Genomic DNA, 15184 nt, shown 5'->3' with positions numbered 1-15184 from the left:
TTACGATATAATTATTATGCTTACAGGTTTGTGCAAATGCATCAGATCTGTTTGCAGCTAACTACTAAATAGTTATAAGATTGACATCATGTATATCTCATATTGTGAATACCTTCACAGTGAGTTGCTATGGTATTGCATTACCTCGAATAAGTAACTTCACCATAGGAGAAGACATTACTTATTCTCAGCAGATGCCACCTCCCAGAAGGCACCAATTTGGAACTAATTGGCTCCTCATCGCAACTCATGAAGGTATTCGCAATATGAGGTGTACATAATGATGCCAATCTTATAATTATTTAGTAGTTAGCTGCAAACATATACATTTGTATTAACTTGTAAGCATGCTAACTCACTAAGCAACTTGAAGCTTTTGCCTTAAAATGCGACAATTCAAATTACTACACACCACCAGGCATCTCTCATATTGTGAAGTTATACTTCGCAACTGCCTTGCCATCATTGCAACACCAGGGTGCCTTCCCGCCCACCGAAGAGGAGCCAATCAGCTCCGAAACGGTGGTGTAACATCATGGAGGTAACATCCACTGAGAATAAGGAACAGTTGTTTGTTATTTGGTTTTTAGGAGCATTAGCAACTAAGGCCATGTTGCTCCGGGGATATGCGGTGGTCATTCCCTGACCTTTCCGCATCCTCCGTATTTGGTGGTCGCAGGCTCGAACTACAGTCTAATAAAGAAGCATGTGCTACGCATTGCTGCTCCTGGCTACGGAGGCGCCGTAAGTCTTCTATGGTAAAGAGTTACTTATTTGAGGTAGTGCAATATCATGGCAACTCGTGAAGAATTCACAATATGAGATATACATAATGGTACCTATCTTATAAGTTATAACTAGTAGAGTAGCTGTGAATAAATCTGATGCATTTGCACTAACCTGTAAGCATGTTAACTCACTATGCAACTTGCAGAATTTTGTCTTAAAATGCCACTTATATTAATTACAATTAATATAATTATATGGTAATTATTAAAATATAAATTAATTATATTAAATATAGACAATTGCAATTATGTCTCAGAAGCGCCTAGTTTCTAAGTGCTGTAAATTGCAGTGCTTAGAAACTAGCCACTTGTGTGGAGACAATAAATTTAGGAGTACTCAATGGCAAGAGTACTCCTTTGTGTTTTTAAGTAATCTGGTTTCTCTTCTGTACATCCGTCTTTGGTAGGGTAATACCTGTAACCATTTAAAGATGTATTTGAAGACGAAAGTCGTAAGCCAGCCCCATCTGAAACATCGATAAGCTTATATGCCAGCTGCACTCGGCCAGAAATTATTTCCTCCAAGTTTTGATAACCACTTCCCATAATACTATGTATCCTAGAACGCACAATTTAGTTGAATAAATACCAGATATAAAATGGGTAGTAGCTAAATATTTCGACACTGTCATGGGTAGTGGTGAAATTTTTATACATGGCCTCTACCCCCCATTGATTGTTGCATCGTCCTATCCTTGATACTGCTTGAATCATCTGTGAAATTCGAATCAATGACATTTGGGCTTGTTCTTTCTGAACCGTTGAAATAAACAGTATCATCCAGTTTGTTCAAATATCTGATCCCACTTGGTTTAATGTGGTATTGATTTCCGGTTTCTAGAAGATAAGTGAAAGCAAGAAATAAGGAAGCAATCATACTTGCCTTTCCATTCAATTTATGAAAAGTTTTTTTTGTTATACTGTTTGTAGTCCTGGAACCACTTTTTAGTAGTTTTCTGGATTATCTCCACAAAATAATAAATGAAAGTAAATATCCCAACCCATTCATTCTTTTCTTAACATCAAAAAGTAGTTAAATTCCACCCTGAACTTCACTACATTCTCTGCTTTGCACTGGGAGGTAATTTATTCCAATTTTATTTACAACACACTGCCTAGCGAACTTCACAGGATCAAATGTCTTGATGTTCTGTAATATTTTATATTCGTGCTTCCCTGGGCCTAGCGTCACCATACCTCATTCATTGGAAAAAATGGATTGTGAGTCTGCTACAAGCATACTATAAAACAAATCACGTTGGAACCGAAGAAATAGCTTTATCAAAATATTAAAACTAAAAATAAAAAAAAAAAATTTAAAGCATAAAAGCGATGAAACAAAGATAGAGGAGAATCCTAAACAAATTGCTATTATATTCCATAGGGTCATCATTCCTTCTGACTCTTGTTCTCTCTCAAAAAAATTTCAGACAGAGAACAAGAGAAAGAATGATGATAATATCCAGCTCAGGACCATGGGTGTGCCAAGCCCATACTCACCAGATGTGAGCCCCTGGGTTTAAATAAAAACAGTACGCATTTAGTAGATCTCAGAACGATGAAATAACGGCATGGCTAATGATTACTGCATAAAACGGCAACGCAGGATTGGAAATCGCGTGACAAATACAACTTTGACCCTGAACGCGACTCAAAAAAAAAAAAAAAGAAGTATCATGTGCTTTCAGATCATATGTTATGGTTTTAGGTTCGTCAGCAACCTAGGCCATATTCCACCGCATATGTCTGTAATTTGCATGTGTTGTGTGGTCGATTTATGGTTTGCATTACGAAAACTCGAGTTTCCGAAAGAAAAAGCCATGCTGCCCTCGCCTAAGGCCAACGAACTCAACCATGTGAAAAATACCCATAAAAATTTATTGATACCGTATGGTCTTAGCTGACTTAGAAAAATTAAAAATAATAATCATTGGTTTGATATTGAATTCTTAAGTATAGCATTAGCTTTACTAGTGACATAATGATGCAAGAAATCAAGCTTATACAGCATTTGCCAAAAAAAAAAGAAAAAAAAAAACACGACACCCGTTTCACCTACATGTTTCCGCCAATCGTTTGTCTAGTTTTGAATTTATTTAAGCTATTAACTTCCACAACAACGAACGAAAGTTTGTTCTAGCAATCAACCACCCACCTACTGACTAACGGCAGACTTCCACGCAACCATACTTCCTCAATTTGAATTTATGCCCCCTCATGTGCATGGTCTAAAGAAGAGGAAGAATCCCATCAGCATTGAGCTTGCTCAATCCATTTAAAACCTTGGACACCTCACTTGGTTTACTTCGCAGGTATCTAGTCTCCAGATTCTGCAATTTGTAGAAATGAAGCCTTTCTTGGTAAGAGCACTCCTTTGTTCTCTTCACAAATCTCATTGCCCTTCTTTGTACCATTCAGCAGCTCTACATCCTTCCCAAAATTAGGCCTCCAGACCTATAAGATGAGACCTGACCATTGCCTTAGATAATGGGATAATCACCTTATCCCTACTAGCAAATCTGTATATCATAGACAAAACCCCACGAGCTGTCCTGGCTGCAAGTCTGTGCTGGTCAGAGAACTGCATATCTGACTGCACAATAAGCCCCAGGCCTATTTAATTTGCCACTACCCTGAGTGTAGTACCACACAGTTGGTACGTTACCCTGGGATTACTTTTGCTCATATGCAATACTTGGCATTTATAAATTTTAAACTTCAGTTGCCACTTCTCAGCCATCTGCTTAACTTTTCTAGATTATGTTGTACAGGGGTGGGCAGAGGGGCATATGCCCCTCCTTAACCAAATATTTTAAATTAAAGAAAAAGAATGCAAGAGGCGCTCTAAAAAAACTCAAAAGCCTGGTTGCCCCCTTCCCCTTCTGATGATACACTGTGCAGTACCACACTGCCAACCTTTGTATCAAATGCAAACATTACACCTGATATACTTTCATCAATGTTATTGATAAATATAGATAACAATAATGGTCCAACACACAACCCTGGGGAGGTCTCCACTAATAACATTAGTCCATGAAATGTCCATTGATTACCACTTTGTCTTCTCCCACTCCATCGTCGCTTTACCCATAGCAGCAACTGCCCTTATGCCACACTGCTCCGTTTTACAGCAGTCTTATGTGCAACAGTATCAAAAGTTTCCTGAAATCCAAGGATGATACATCAGAGGTAAAGGGAAGGGTTTTTGTTTTCGTAAAGGCGACTATGATGGTCTGAGACAGTATTTAAATTCTATACAGTGGGACCAACTGATGATGTTACCAACAGCAAGCTCAAAATGGGAAGCATTCAAGGAACTAATCTTGGAGGCTACCAGGCTTTAAATACCAACTAAGAAATATTGTTCAAGGTTTTGGCCTAAATGGTTGTCAGATGAACTAATGAGACATGTGGCAGAGAAGAAAAATGCATGGGATACATACAAATTAATGGGTGACATGGAAGCCTATGATAGATATAAGTTGGTCTGTAACCAAGTCACAAAGGAGATTAGGCAGGCAAAGGCAGACTATGAAAAATCCTTGGCAAAGGATGCAAAGAAAAACAGAAAAGAGTTCTTTACATACTTGAACTCGAAAAGGAAAGGGATGAATCAGATTGGTCCACTGGATATTGATGGTTCAACAGTTGAGGATCCTGCTCAGGTGGCTAACAATCTAAACGAGTATTTTGCATCTACATTCACGCATGAGGAGTTATTCAGGAAGGAGAATGATGTAGGTAAAGTAAACATTGGCAGTGAGCTGGATGATTTTGTAATAACTGAGAGGAAAGTGGAGGAGAGATTGTTGGGGATAAACATAAAAAAGGCACCTGGGGTGGATGGGATCTATCCAGTTATATTAAAGGAGGCAGCAAAGGAAGTAAGCAAACCCTTAGCCATAATTATGAGAGCTTCCTTGGACTCAGGGGAGGTACCTATGGACTGGAGATGTGCAAATGTAACCCCAATTCACAAAGGAGGTTCAAAGGCTGACACAAGTAATTATAGACCTGTTAGTTTAACTTCTGTTCCAGGTAAATTAATGGAGGCACTGGTTAAAGAAGCACTGCAGGATCATCTAGACAAGAATTCAGTTATAGCTCAGACGCAGCATGGTTTTGTTAAGGGCAGGTCTTGCCTGACCAATTTGATTGGATACTATGATGTAGTCACAAAAGAACTGGATGCAGGGAATAACTTTGATATTATATATTTGGATCTTAGAAAGGCTTTTGATACTGTTGCACATGGAAGACTGCTGCACAAATTGGAGCAGTGTGGCATTGGAGGCAAATTGCTGCTATGGATAAGGGGATGGTTGAGGGGCAGAAGACAGAGAGTGGTAATCAATGGACACTGCTCAACGTGGACTAATGTTATTAGTGGAGTTCCTCAAGGTTCAGTGTTGGGTCCGTTGTTGTTTTCGGTGTTTATGAATGATATTGATGATGGGATATCAAGTTTAATGTCCAAGTTTGCAGATGATACAAAGGTTGGCAGGGTCGTTAAGGACAATACTGACGCTATGCTGCTGCAACAGGATCTGGACAGGTTGAACAGATGGGCTGAGAGGTGGCAAATGAGGTTTAACATCGACAAATGTAAAGTGCTGCATATGGGAAACAGTAACCCCAGAGCAACGTATCAACTCTGCGGTACTACACTGACAGTGGTGGAGAATGAAAAGGACCTGGGGGTAATTGTGCAGGCAGATATGAAGTTCTCTGAGCAGTGCAGACGAGCTGCAAGAGTAGCTCATGGTGTCTTGTCAATGATATACAGGAATTTTTCTAGCAGGGATAAGGAGGTGATTATTCCATTGTATAAGGCAATGGTAAGGCCACATCTTGAGTACTGTATACAGGTCTGGAGGCCTCATTTCAAGTAGGATGTAGAGCTGCTGGAACGGGTACAGAGAAGGGCAACAAGATTAGTAAATGGAACAAAGGGTTGCTCTTACGAAGAAAGGCTTAAGTTTTGCAAATTACAGAGTCTGGAGACTAGGCACCGGCGAGGTGATCTGATAGAGGTGTATAAGGCTTTGAATGGTTTGAGCATGCTCAATGCCAATGGGATTCTTCATCTTTCTCAGAATAATCACCTCAGAGGGCATAAATTCAAATTGAGGAAGGACGGATGTCGGATAGATGTGCGGAAATTTGCCTTTGGCCAGCGGGTGGTTGGTTGGTGGAACCGACTTCCATCACTGGTTGTTGAAGTTGATAGCCTAAACAAATTTAAAGCTCAACTGGACAGGTATTTCGAACGAACGGAGGGGTGAAATGGGAGTGGGTTTTTTTTTTTTTTTTTTTTTTTTGTTTTTTTTGGCTGATGCTGAATAAGCTTGCTTTCTTGCATCATATGCCTCTGCTAATGCTAATGCTAATGATATGATATGAAAATTATTTTTTGCATCCAGTAACCAATTAAATTGGTCACACATGATTTCCACTAAATAAACCCATGCTGTGTCTGAAGTATAATTGAGGCCTTGTCTATATGATTCTGCATTACTGCTTTTACCAATGACTCCATTATTTTCCTTGTAACAGAAGTTAAACTAACAGGTCTGTAATTACTCATGTTGCCCTTTGATCCCCCATTCATGTCTCCAGTCCGTGCAGACCACCCCTGAATCTATGGATGCGCTCATAATTATGGCTAAGGGTTTGCTTACTTCCTTTGTTGCTTCAATTAATATAACTAGATAGATCCCATCCACCTCAGGTGCCTTTCTTATATTTAACTTCAACAATTTGTCTTCCAAGTATTAGCAGAGGAGCGTTGACGTTGCACCATTTTAATACTCAATAGTGTCCTCCTAGCGGCGGCTAGAGCGTTGTATGATGGACTGGCGCGCAATGTCTGTAATGATTTATTCAGTTGTAGTACCTTTTGATAAACGTACCTCAAAAATGAGGCAATACATCATTCTCTAGAAAGCGTTTGGTCCAAGTAGGCGCAGGCATTTTGTATGTACGGCGCCTTAGCCAGGTGGGAAGGAGCAGCAGTGCGTAGCGCACGCTTTCTTGATTAGACCGGGGTTCGAGCCCGTCACCACCAATATCGGAGGATGCGGAAAGGTCAGGGAATGACCACCTCATATTCCAGGAGCAATGTGGCCTTAGTTGCTAATGCTCCTAAAAACTAAATAACAACAGCATTTTGTATGACCACATGTTCGTCATGGAGTCCCTGAGAAGCTCTACTTAATCAAGCCAGTCAGATGTATTGTGCAATGCACTGTATGTTAAGCGTTGTGTTGTTTGTGACACCGCTTTGCAACCTGTGGAGAATGATCACTTGGAAAGCTGCTCCTTTGTTCTCATCCCTAAGTATTTAGGGGTAGTCCGGGTATGTCGTCTCTGGTGGGACTTCTCAGGCATAGGCGGTATGGTGGACAAACAGCGGGAAATAGCATTGGGGTTTGGGTGAGTGAAAGAAAACCGGGGATAAGATGAAAACAACCCCAGAAGTAGAAGACAGATAGTGAAGTAGAGGACACATAGTTTAAAGAATTCTGGGAACTGAGGGGAAAAAAGGCATGGTAGTGTGTCAGGAGTGTAATTAAAGGATGGGGAAAGTAAGAAGCTTCCCCAGAAAAGAAAGGTAGAGAGAATGACAGTGTGTCAGCTGAGCATCACGAGCAATTGCGGTGTCTGGTAAAAAGAAGAGTCTGTCAATGAAGATCCCACTTTTAGTCAAGCCAGTCGTCAGCCTTGTGTATCATAAAGGGCAATGACGAGGGATTCCACATAGGAAAATACTTATGTCAGCAGACAAATGTGGGCCCTACCTAAAATGGGCTTTAGTCGAGGAATTCTACAGCAACAAAACCACTTGTTTTTGGCTTAAAAGTCCCACGTCAGTGGGAGGTGGTGCCAGCTGTTTTGTTATAAAAATCCATAATGCAACAGGAAGGTCACCATCGCCAACAAACCAGCAGTTACTTTCTGAAAATAATTGGTGCGACAGTCTTTACTTATTCCCCATGATAATCTGAGTGCCAGTTTTCCACCATAGTTTTTGTTATTTTTCGCTCTCATGTAAAATGTTTCCTTGCTTAAATCCAGCTGGCTGTTAACTTATGTGATGGCAGTTAGCTTTCGCATTGTCATATACATTGTCGTTGGTACTGCATGGCTTTTCTATAGTTAGGCATGCGACTGCTTACCTCACCATTTCCTTCTGTCGGATGGAGGCCGTCGTGGGTAGAACAGTTGGTAGAATTGCCGTCTTCCCCACATCGGATAGAAAAGACCCTGGTTTGAGTCTCATTATTATTATATTTAGCCATATGGTGCTAAGAATGTCTGAGGCTTTTGTTACACCAGCCAAAAAAAAAAAAAATCTCAGAGAGAGAGAGAGAGAGAGAGAGAGAGAGAGAGAGGGGGGGGGGGAACACGAGAGAGAGAAGAATGATGATATCCAGCTCAGGTTGTGCCAAGCCAATAAACACTAGATGTGAACCCTTGGGGTTCGATGACGTGATGAATTTTTATGGGTCGTTTTCATAAGTGGCTGAGTCAGTCGGTCTGATCCGAGGGCAGTATGGTTTTTTCCTCCGGAAACTCGTTTTTCGTCTAGCAAACAGAAGATCGACCACAGAACACACGCAATGACAAACAATATATACGGAGCAATATGGCCTTAGTCATTTGTGTTGCTAAAACCCTACCGCGGATGGAGTCTGTATTCAACTGTCCACAACTGATTATTTATAACTAACCATCATATATGTAGACTATTTCCCCCATTCGAAACTGTGGGGTGTGCTTATATTCCTAGTGCCCTACCTCTAGGTATTAACTATACTCTTAAATTATTTAAAATAAATAAATGCACAAGGCATAATACTTTAAGAGTTTGGTATCTATATAATATCGGTGTTTAGATACACCATAGATAACTCTTAATAAACTACAAAGTAGTTGTTGTAGGCATTATTTGCTCTTTCTCATATTGTGCTCTGCCTTCACGACGAGTTGCCATGATATTGCACTACTTCGAATAAGTAACGCTTCACTAATAGAGAAGACTATTGTTACTTATTCTCAGTTGAGTACCACCACCCAGACAGCACTGTTTCACGGCTATTGGCCGATCATCAGTGGGTGGGCAGGTACCCTGGTATTGCAGACAGTCTTCTCTATTAGTGAAGCGTTACTTATTCGAAGTAGTGCAATATCATGGCAACTCGTCGTGAAGGCAGAGCACAATATGAGAAAGAGCAAATGATGCCTACAACAACTACTTTGTAGTTTATTAAGAGTTATCTATGGTGTATCTAAACACCGATATTATATACTCTAAAATTATAAAAAATAAACACCACTTTTATACAAGTTTTGTATTTTTCAGTCTCTTGCAGTTTAAACTTTGGCTACTAGATGGCGATATATTTCATCCAAAGCTGATGTTCAGTGCTTTGCTTGCGGATGTTTTCATTTGCAATGTGTTATTTGTACCCAATTTGTCGACAGTTTCTAAGGTTCTCAGTTACATGCCTGTTTGAATACTCAGTTATTATTTCTATCAGAAAATTATAATTATAAAGTTAGTGAGCTAGTTGTTATGTGATGTCAATTTTAAATGTATGAAATTTTTCGTTCTATTCTTGTGAGGAACTTTCTCTTTGGCGGATGAGGACAGTGACTTACGCCGATTTTACTATGAATTAAGTTCATGTACCTGGGAGCTATTAAAGTCTACTTTAGGTGTTCGTAAATACTTTACGAATATGACGTTTCATGTAAAATTTATTAGGTGAGAAGTCGGATACACATTTTGTGATGATTCCTTTTAATGTGCGTGTGCTCTGGCTTACGTAAACATAAAAGTTCGTAGTTTCACAGAACATGGCAAACCAACCTAGTCGAAGAAATGGAGCTATGAAGATTAGACTGACAAGTATGTTTTTACAGTCAAACCACTTTCACTGATTTTTTTTCTCTCTCACCCCACTTTTACCTACCTGTATGAATGACGTTATCTTTTTTTATTTATATCTGTGCAGGCTTCTAGGAATGCTGCTTAATTATTTGACACATTTTTAATGCGGTAGATGAGTAAAACAATTTTATTTCCCCCTGCTTGTTTTGCATAAATGTATGCGAGAGACATGTACGTACACACCCCAATTAAATTGAAAAAATAGAATTCACGAAAAGAATAATCTAATCACATTAGCAGGGGCTGTGGGCATGCCTAATTAAAGCAGTATTTATCACCAAGTGTTCTCACATTTGTTACATCCTGTTCATTGATATCAGGATATCCTGAAATTATACATTCCACTTTTATCCGATTCTCATGAAACAGCGTATTCCTTAATTTATTTGTGTTTTTGTGATGCAACATTCCTTGGTATTTTATCAGTCCAGCATATTTCATGCTGTGTGGTTCTTCCTTTATCCTGATTATGTTTACAAAAAACTTGCTTTAATCTTAATTATCCAAGTTATTGCTGCTTGATTGGAAAGTGTGCATGCGGTGATTGGATTTTTATTTACAAACTTTTTGAAATGGGCCCCATATCATAAAATATCAAACTATTCATGATAATAAAATCTGGTGTATTCAATATATATTATTTTTTTTTTTGTAAGTAATTTTTCAAAACGTTTTTAAAAATACTTTCCACTTCCAGTTTTACCGATTCTCGACATTTGCTCGAAAATTTATTTGCATATTCGTATCATCATCTTATTAACAGGGAAACACCCTATATAAAAATTAACTGCATTACATTTTTATAGAAAACAAACTGAGTTAACATTTAAAAAAAAAAAAAAAAAACCCCAACTTTCTCAGAGTTTACATCAAACTCCACCATTAGTTTTTGCATATATTAGATATTTTAAAGATATAATCTTTAAGTAGTGCACAGGAAAAGATTGATAGATATGCTCTCACCCTAGCCTCTCCCTCCTCCCCTGTTGTCATTTTTGTAAATGACATATAAACAACCACAGGCAATTATGAGTATGTATTTGGCATGGATTTAAGTTATGTAGGCAAGTATTGGTTTGCTATCAGAGCATGACATTAGTCAGTTTTGTGCAGTATTATAGAATTTTTTTCATCAGAAGATTGGGTTTTTACCTTCAAAAATGTATAAAACAATTTTTAGAATAGATCCCCTTGCATAAATAGTAAAATATGAGTAAAGCGAGGCAAATAAAGTTAAAATAACAACAGTTCTGAACTATGGTGTAAATTTTTTTAATATTATCTTTGGAATATCACTGAAGTACCCAACAGATAAGTGATTTATATTTATAAAGATTTATATAAAGTTTTGTTTCAGTTAGGGAATATTTTCATGTAGTTGAGCTAAGCACTATCCTGCACATAAAAATATATAAATTGAATATATATGTAGTTTTTTATATATCAGGCTGCTGCATTTTGTTTGAAGCACTTTAGTTTAGTGCAAAGGTCTCAGTCCATCTTACTCTAAACAATCTAGTTCTCAGTTATGATTATAATTACATAAAAAGAATAATAAAACAATTTTATAGACTGTTTTTGGTCAAAGATATACTATATCCTCACTGTTAATTTTATCAAATATTATATCCTCAGGGAGGGCATGCTTTTTTTTTGTGAAAACAAAAAAAAAAAAAAAATAGGTGCTGGTTTTATAGTACTGTAAAAAATTATTTCCTCATATTGTTACATTAGTAATCGTTACTAATGTAACAATCGTTACATTAGTAGTAATCTTTTTGGAATAAGAACAACAAATTAAGTATATTAACACAGTTTATTAAGCATAAATTTATTATTCAAGTATATAAAAAAATGAGTAATATGTGTAAAAAATAAGTAATAAGTAAAAATTAGTAAAAAAAATAAGTAAAAATAATTTCATAATAAAGTTTTTATAGAATATTCCAAATTTTTGAGTTCTCATCCAACACACTATGCCGACTTCTTTTCTTACTGTTTGTATCTGTTGCTGAATGACGTTTCTGAAGCAGCCACGAATCGACATACAGGGTGTTTCAAAAGTGATGGTCAGTAATTTAAAGATGGCTATACTGACTATAATATGCAAAAAAAGCTTAGTAAACATGGATCCTTAAGTGAATCGTTTTTGAGATATTGCACATTTCTAGTTGGGATCTACCACTTACAAGGTGAACCGTACAGAGTTGAGATCCAACACTGACTTGTTTGTTTAGGTTAGGTTATGCTCATTCTCTCCCTTTCCCCTCTCTAAATGCTCTGAGATGTAGCAGGCATACTAGTACTTGTCAAAGAATAGTCAACATGGAAAGAGATTACAGCAACAAAGAGTATGCGGACATGCACTTCATGTATGGTAAAGCCAAAGTCCGTGCACTCGAGGCTGCACGTTTGTACCAAAAAGCATTTCCCCACCGAAGGCAGCCCAAAAGGCGCATTCATCAGGATACATCAACGCCTTAGAGAACATGGGTGCTTTGTACATGGAGTATGAGCAGATAGGCCTAGAAGCATAACACCTGATGTTGAGGAAAGGGTGTTAGAAAGAATAGAACAAAATCCAGGAATTTTGACAAGGAGGGTTGCTCTTCAAGAGTGTGTACTGAGCCATAGCAGTGTGTGGCGAATTTTACATTGCCAATTAGTGTACCTCTACCAAATCCAGAGTGTACAAGGTCTCAGCAATACAGACTACCCTCCCAGAGTGAACTCCTGCCAGTGGATGCAACAACAGTGTGTTCTGAACCCCCAATTTTTAAACAACATTTTGTTCACTGGCGAAGCTGGGTTTATTCGTGATGGTATTTTTAATTTTCATAACTGTCACGTTTGGTCCGATGAAAATTGTAATGCAATTCACAAGTCATGACATCAGCAACGTTTTTCGTTGAATGTCTGGGCAAGACTACTAGGAGACCGTCTAATTGGACCACACTTTCTGCCAAACAGGCTAACAGATCTGTGACTTCAGTTCCTGCAGAATGTTCTTCCAGACCTCCTTGACGATGAGAATGTTCCACTTCAGCAATGCCAGAACATGTGGTTTATGCATGATGGTGCACTGGCACATTTTGCTCGAGTTGTGACTGTATCTAACTAGAAGGTATGGTCAATGGTGGATAGGTAGAAGTGGGCCTGTAATGTGGCCTCCCAAATCACCAGACTTAAATCCTATGGATTTTTGTATCTGATGTAATGTAAAAAGCTTGTACATTTCTGACATTAACACAGTTGAGGAATTGCAGTGTTGGGTTGAAGGAGCCTTTCAGCAAATCAGAAATGACCCAGCAATGCCTGAGAGGATTTACAACTCTATGCAGAAAAGACTACAAAACTGCTTTATGGATGCAAGGACAGCATTTTGAAGACCTTTTGTAAAATCCTGTGGTGTTGAAACCAAAAATTAAAAATGTATTATCATATGTTTAATAAAACCATTCTTAGCAAAGGATTTGCAGCTTTTTGCTAAACTAATGCTCCCATAGTCAGTGGCGGATCTTAACAGAAAATGTGCATTTTCTTGAAAACAGTTCATTTGCAGCTCAGTGTTCACTGGGACTTTTTTGCTTATTTGAGTTTGTACTTTTTACCTTTAAATTATTGACCATTTTTGAAACGCCCTATATAAGAACGAGTGACAGTATCGATGACGAGAGAAGGAAAATGAGGACAAAGAAGGTATTAAACCTTCTAAACATGAAATGTTGGCATTTGGTGAGAATGAAGTTAGAAAATTGTCAAGCTTCAGTTAAATGAAAGAGATACAATTCATCCATTTCTGGGAATACCTAATCGAAAAGACAGTTTTGGAAAAATTGAAGAGCATTTGACGAATGCTCTGAGTATGATACCAATTTCATCGAGTGAATGTGAACGAGGATTTTCATAAATGAATCTGATTGTCAGCCCAACCAGAGCTTCGTTGATGACAAAAACCAATTTCTTCACTACAATTTCATAAAATTGTAGGCCTACCGGTAACACACTTCGATCCAGCAAATACTTGTTTATTTGTTATTCTTGTTTATACTCTGGCACGACCACCAGGTCAGTGGAGTTTACAATAAATCAATCAATACAAAAGTTAATTGTGTTTAGTAGTCACAGGCTTAAACCCTAGTACACTCAAAGAGCGTGTGCTAACGCACTCGGCTACGTCAGGCCAAACAAGAATATGTATTTGCTGGATCGAAGTGTGTCACTGGTAGGCCTACAATTTTAAGAAATAGTGAAGAAATTGGTTTTTGTCATCAATGAAGCTCTGGTTGGGCTGACAATCAGATTCATTTATGAAAATCCTTGTTCACGTTCACTCGATGAAATTGGTATTGTATTCAGAGCATTCATTAACTGCTCTTTAATTTTTCCGAAACCGTCTTTTCGATTAGGTATTCTCGAAATCCACGAATTGTATCTTTCATTTAACTGAAGCTTAATTGACAATTTCTAACTTCATTCTCACCAAATGCCAACATTTTAGAAGGTTTTAATACCTTCGTTGTCCTCATTTTCTTTCTCTCGTCATTGATATTGTCATTAGTTCTTTGAACTAGTTGTTAAATTTGAATTTTTTTCTTTTTTTTTTTAACTGTCCAAAATGTCGTTGTCATTCGGATATGACCATGACTGTGTAAACAGAGATAGGGAAAATTTGCAGAAAAATGTGGATAATGCACTTCCATGAAACAACAGATGATTATTTGTCGTGGTAAAAGAAAATCACTCTTCTAATTCTTGAACAGAGCACTTGCAGTTGATTCACAGCGGTGTCCAACCTACGGCCCGTGCGGAAAGTGAATACAGCATATTAAATTTTGCTAATTATCAAAAAATTTTCTTATTAAATGTTTTGCTTAGTAAATGTAATCGTGTATTGTACTTAATAAAATTTTTGAATATTTTCAATTTTAGGTGTATCATTATTTATAAGGTGTTCATTTGCCTTATATTCATCTTAAACAGTGATCCTTTCAGGTTGTAAATTTTCTAGTGAGCATTTAAAGTCAAAAGTAGGGTATTTTTTTGAAAAACAAAGGAAAGTCATATTTTTATAATTTTAATAAAATCTAAAAAATAAATTAGTGACACAGATTTGTTATACATAAAGTATTGGGAATTTGCATTTTTTATATATAGCCTGAAAATAAAAAATGGTAACACGAAAGCAGAAACTTCCTTTTACGTGTAACAAGATATGGAAAATGTAACACTAATTTTTTGCGAATCACTCGGTGCAGTCTGCAAAACAAATCTAACTTTAAATGTGGCCCCTGTACGGGAAAAGGTTGGACACCACTCCAGTAGAAGGTGGACCAGAGCCGATTGGGAATACCCCCTTGATCTGCTCACTGTTGACCAGCACGACTTCTCCATATGTGGGATGGGTGGTCGGATAGGTTTTACCAGGTACCACTGA

General features: G+C 37.8%; 1 protein-coding gene across 1 annotated transcript in view; it reads left to right on the top strand.

Annotated features, from left to right (window-relative positions):
• The first annotated feature begins 9495 nt into the window (after positions 1 to 9495).
• Positions 9496 to 15184, top strand: part of Smurf (SMAD specific E3 ubiquitin protein ligase) — a 264916-nt gene continuing 259227 nt past the window's right edge. The window contains exon 1 of the mRNA XM_090386893.1: positions 9496 to 9705. Coding sequence (XP_090243019.1) covers positions 9654 to 9705 — 52 coding nt within the window. The 5' untranslated portion in view covers positions 9496 to 9653. The remainder of the gene's footprint in view (positions 9706 to 15184) is intronic.

Source organism: Mastigoproctus giganteus, chromosome 12 (assembly GCF_048544385.1).
Source record: "Mastigoproctus giganteus isolate SK-2022 chromosome 12, ASM4854438v1, whole genome shotgun sequence".
NCBI classification, from domain to species: Eukaryota; Metazoa; Arthropoda; class Arachnida; order Uropygi; family Thelyphonidae; genus Mastigoproctus; species Mastigoproctus giganteus.
The sequence above is the reverse complement of the archived record's forward strand: the minus strand, read 5'-3'. Positions and strand labels throughout refer to the sequence as shown.